The 4,319-nt window shown below is 36.2% G+C and overlaps 1 protein-coding gene across 2 annotated transcripts; it reads right to left on the reverse strand.

The window, feature by feature from the left end:
- Positions 1 to 734: 734 nt before the first annotated feature.
- LOC107036145 (microtubule-associated protein RP/EB family member 1) lies at positions 735 to 4,095 on the reverse strand. 2 transcript variants are annotated; one of them, XM_015253891.1, is made up of 3 exons: positions 3,986 to 4,095; positions 2,828 to 3,121; positions 735 to 1,503 (listed from the first exon to the last, which is right to left on the reverse strand). In XM_015253891.1, the coding sequence occupies exons 2-3, from the start codon at positions 3,092 to 3,094 to the stop codon at positions 1,048 to 1,050; spliced, it is 723 nt and encodes a 240-aa protein (XP_015109377.1). In that variant the 5' UTR covers positions 3,095 to 3,121; positions 3,986 to 4,095; the 3' UTR covers positions 735 to 1,047. The 2 variants fall into 2 exon arrangements, with proteins under 2 accessions (XP_015109377.1, XP_015109378.1); XM_015253892.1 differs by lacking the exon at positions 3,986 to 4,095 and adding an exon at positions 3,545 to 3,973.
- Positions 4,096 to 4,319: the final 224 nt, after the last annotated feature.

The following is a 4,319-nucleotide window of genomic DNA, read 5'->3' on the forward strand; positions in this document are numbered from 1 at the left end:
ACTTTTCTGTACTGCTTCTCACGATTTCTCGTCTGGGAATTGGTATTACATACTTCCCAAACTCGAAAACTTGAAAATCACTACAGAAAAATATTGTTCCTGGGCTGTTGCGATGGGGTTTTTTTACTCGTGTGGTTGGCCAGTCCTTGCCTACGGCTCGGAGGCCAACGCCACACGAGTAAAAAACCCCATCGCAACAGGCCGGAAATAGTTATTTTCATCACAAGGTCCACAAAGTATTTTCTGACGAATGTGGCTTTGTAGACCGAGCCGAAGGCGAGGCCTATAATCACATTCGTCAGAAAATACTTTTGGACCGTGTGATGAATGCAATTTTTCGTCAGAAGGCCCGTAAACCGCGATCAAACCGAGCGAAGCGAGAAATACTATTATCGTCGTGTGACATACAATATTTTATGTGTCTGGGCCCGGAAACCGCGATTTAACTGAGGGAATCAATGTTAGAATCGCGATTTTACGGTCCTAGGGACATCAAATAATATTTCATGCCCCGAGTACCGAGAACCGCGTTCTAACCGAACAAAGTAAAGTAAAAATTCGCGTTTTATTCGACCTCGGGCCATAATATACTATTTTTTATTATATTTATGTGTACAATACTGCGTCTTCGTCAGTCGGAATAAAATCAAACATTCTAGTAACCGAAAATTGCAAGCAATTGTAACGCCGGCTGATTTTTTACATTCTTTCCATTTATTACGTAAATAACGGTNCCCCGTTTTTGCTTTACCTTACAACTCCTACGACGCAGTCTTACGACAATTTGTTCGTTTTTATAAACTTTAAATGAAGTCGGAACAGTAGATTTGATCCAATTTAACTCATTATTTAAATCCGGTATCCATATTGCCCCACCCTCCCCTAGAGTATTTTTTTCTCAATGTTTTCCATTGCTACAAACCATGTGGAAAATCTATGGTATCTCCAATATAAATCTAAGAAGACTATTTGGAGTCTCCCACGACTGAATTAGGATTTTCCCTTGAATTTTCTACACGTAAATGATCAAATTAATAAACAACAGAATTAAAGAGGTGGAAAATATGTATAAATGTGGTCCTCGCGTGGTCTTGTGATGGTGGCTGGCAATAGATAAATTTTGTATGTGACTGCTAGTGAAAAGAATGAATGAATAAAATGAGATAACAGAAGCCATTCATGCAACAAACAAGTAAATGTCATTTGTAATCCACATGTTGATGTACCCTGCTGCCTCTGCGCAATGTTCCGCTGTTGATTGTGATGCATCTGAGCTCTCGGCTGCATCTGAGGTGGTTTTGCTTGAGTTGTCAACGGTACCAATTGTGGATTGGACAAATTATGACAACCATCAACTCCAGAACCTAATGGAATTCTTCCACGTGCTTCAAATGCATCGTACTCAGTGCCATCATAATTGGCATCAAAAAATTTCTTGAACCATTGTAAAAATTCAAAGTTGTCCTGGAAACGGCCCTTTATCAATCTGTCCACTGGAATCACCTGAACCATTTTTTTTTGTTTTTCGTTCAATACGAAAATATGAAAAACATGGATACACAAAAATTCCACGAGCAACTCCTAATGAATAGAATCGCGCACAAAAAAATTTCACAGAAAACCCTAGCAAATTCGCTAGACAATTCTATTGGATTTCCATTCAATTGTCTGGTAGTTTTTGGCCGATTCTATTGAAATGTTCCATAGAAAATATTATTACATAATAATAATCATATAAATTTTTTAGTCTCCAATTCTCAATTTTTGTCATTTATTCTATTCATGCTACCAAAAGACAAGGATAGAAATCGAATTGATGGATATTCTTCCATTATTCGGAAAAATATACCGATTTTAAAACTTTCCGGAAACATGGAAAAATTATTTTTTCATTTCTTCTCGTTAAAATTAGATCAAAAAATTCTAAACTATCCATATCCCACCCATATTCGAAGAAAAAACAGTAATTCCAAGTTTCCACCGACACAAATGAAGGAAAACAAATTTTCTCCATTTTCTAGCCAATCATCGTCTTTTAAAAATTTTCAGTCTTCAAAAAAAAAATCGAGTTTCAAACTTTTCGGAGACATTGAAAAATTACTTTTTTTAGTTCACTCATCCACTTTTTGCATTTTTTGAATTGCTTCTCGCTGAGATATTGATATCCCTCTAGTACTCGACAAAAAAAAGTGATTCGAAGCGTTTGCCGACATAAAAGAAGGAAAAAAATTGATTTTCTAGCCGATAACCCTTTTTTGATCCTTTTTTCATTTCCTTTTCATAATAATAATTGCAATCCGACCACAGGAATGAGGAATACCGACATCCTTTTACCATATGACAGGAAAAATAGATTTTAAATGTTGTAACATGTGAATTAAGGAAAATATATATACAATAAGAATAAGAATGGATAAAATTCAATTAATCTACTTGTAAAGACGTAAATGGAAATAGAAATAAAATAAAATAAAATAAATTGAGAAAAAGTCAAAAGGATTCGATTTTTCCATACAACTTATTCTATTCAGCTATTTTCTATAGAATTTGCTTGGCTCAAATTTTTCCAGTTTTTTAGTTTGATTGTCTTGATAAAAAGAACAGAAAAATAGAATGCAAAAAACATAGAAAATTTGAGCCGAGGAAATTCTATCGAAAATATCTGAAGAGAATAACTTGTATAGAAAAAACAAATTCTATTGACTTTTTCTATTGGATATTTTCTACTGAACATTTCAACAGAATCGACCAAAACTAATAGAAAGTTCAATAGGTTTTTTCATTAAATTTTTTCGTGCGTGATAAATTGTAGTACAGGTTGTTTTACCTTATCAACATTCATCTTTTTGAATCCACCCTGGAGAATTTTGAAATTTTGAATGTACTCGTGCTCCAAATTGGTCCTGAATTTGACTCTCTTCAGTGGTACACTGTTGGAAAATAGCATGTCCATGAATTGGCAGTAAGCCGCACCAGTGCATAACTCTTCGATTTTCGAGAACGATGATTGCAGACAGTCGTTGACCCATGCGAGCATATCATGACGACTTAGATTGTCGGTTGTTACATTTGTAGCATAAACATTGACCGCCATTTTTCGTTGGAGATTTGTCCTTATTCACTTTAAAAAAAACATTCATTTCATGAAAAATAAATAACTGAATAACCCGAGAAACCAGTTGAATGAATATGTATAGACTTTAGTACATTCTGTTTTGGAAATGCTACGTAATGTCGAGGATATGGAATAAAAAAAAAACCTGGTTGCTAGGTTAACTCGAACGTGAGAGAAATTCACCGTTGGGTAGGGTAGAAAGTGACTAGGAGACGAAATAAAACTTGAGCAAAATTAAAGGACATGTACTGGTATCACATCACTTATTTTGGGTTCTGTTGAATTGGCTCAGCCCATTTGAGCTGTTAGTGGAAGTGATCACTGATTTCTGGTATCTTCTATCGAAACCGCCCTTACAAACTCAACTAATTCTCAGACAAGCCCCAAATCTCCAACAGCTTAGCAATTCAGTTGATAATATTCACTCACCAAATGGAGGTGAAAAAAATAGTTTGCAGTGCCGAAATTATGGGGTTGGTTCCTCTGACTTGCGAAGGTAGAATAAGGAGAATTGACGGGTGCTTCGGTGTTGAGTCACCCACACACACATGAAAACGTTGGAATGAAGAATAAGCTAACGGTTCCTACGGATTGGCGTATGTCCCAACTTAAGTCTGCCCTCCCCCCGAAATTTTCAAGCTCGTTGAACGCCACTCCGATTGTTTTGTTTCGCAAATATTAGCCTACGCACGTCGTATCCATTTTGCTAGTCGATAATTTGCTGCTCCAAATAGCGGAGTTGAAAGATCTCACTCCGATTGAATTTCAGTCAAAGCCGTTGGGATTGTTTAGCAAAGATTCTGGCCGAATCGATTGAAAAGGAGTGCACTAAGTTTGATCGATGCTACCAGAATATGATGCATATCCTACCTGTCAAAACGTCCGGTTAATAGTCTCAGTAGAATAACGATAAACACAATAATGTTAGAGAGCAAACGCTTAACTCCTTTTGCCTATTTGCCTTGGAATGGCATACCGCCTTAAGGCGACTTTTCATCAGAATTTGACCGTTTTCTTAGCGCCATTTTGAAATTTCATTGACCAATGGGAATAGAAGCTCGTCAATTTGAATTTTTATTTAGGATGAGTGGATTGAAATTTCGTAAACATTCCGTTTCCATGGAGAAATGGAAAATGACAATGGAATCTCGAAATTTTTTGAAAGTAAAAAAATTTTTGTCTCTACTCCAGTCGGTGATTTCTG

This window comes from Diachasma alloeum, unplaced genomic scaffold, assembly GCF_001412515.2.
Source record: "Diachasma alloeum isolate Michigan unplaced genomic scaffold, Dall2.0 Dall_scaffold_00206, whole genome shotgun sequence".
Classification (NCBI taxonomy): Eukaryota; Metazoa; Arthropoda; class Insecta; order Hymenoptera; family Braconidae; genus Diachasma; species Diachasma alloeum.

Coding starts and splice junctions, on each gene's coding strand:
- LOC107036145 (XM_015253891.1), bottom strand. CDS start 3,094: ATGGCGGTCAATGTTTATGCTACAAATGTAACAACCGACAATCTAAGT. Junction 1,504..2,827: donor AAAAGATGAATGTTGATAAG/GTAAAACAACCT, acceptor AAAATGGTTCAG/GTGATTCCAGTGGACAGATT.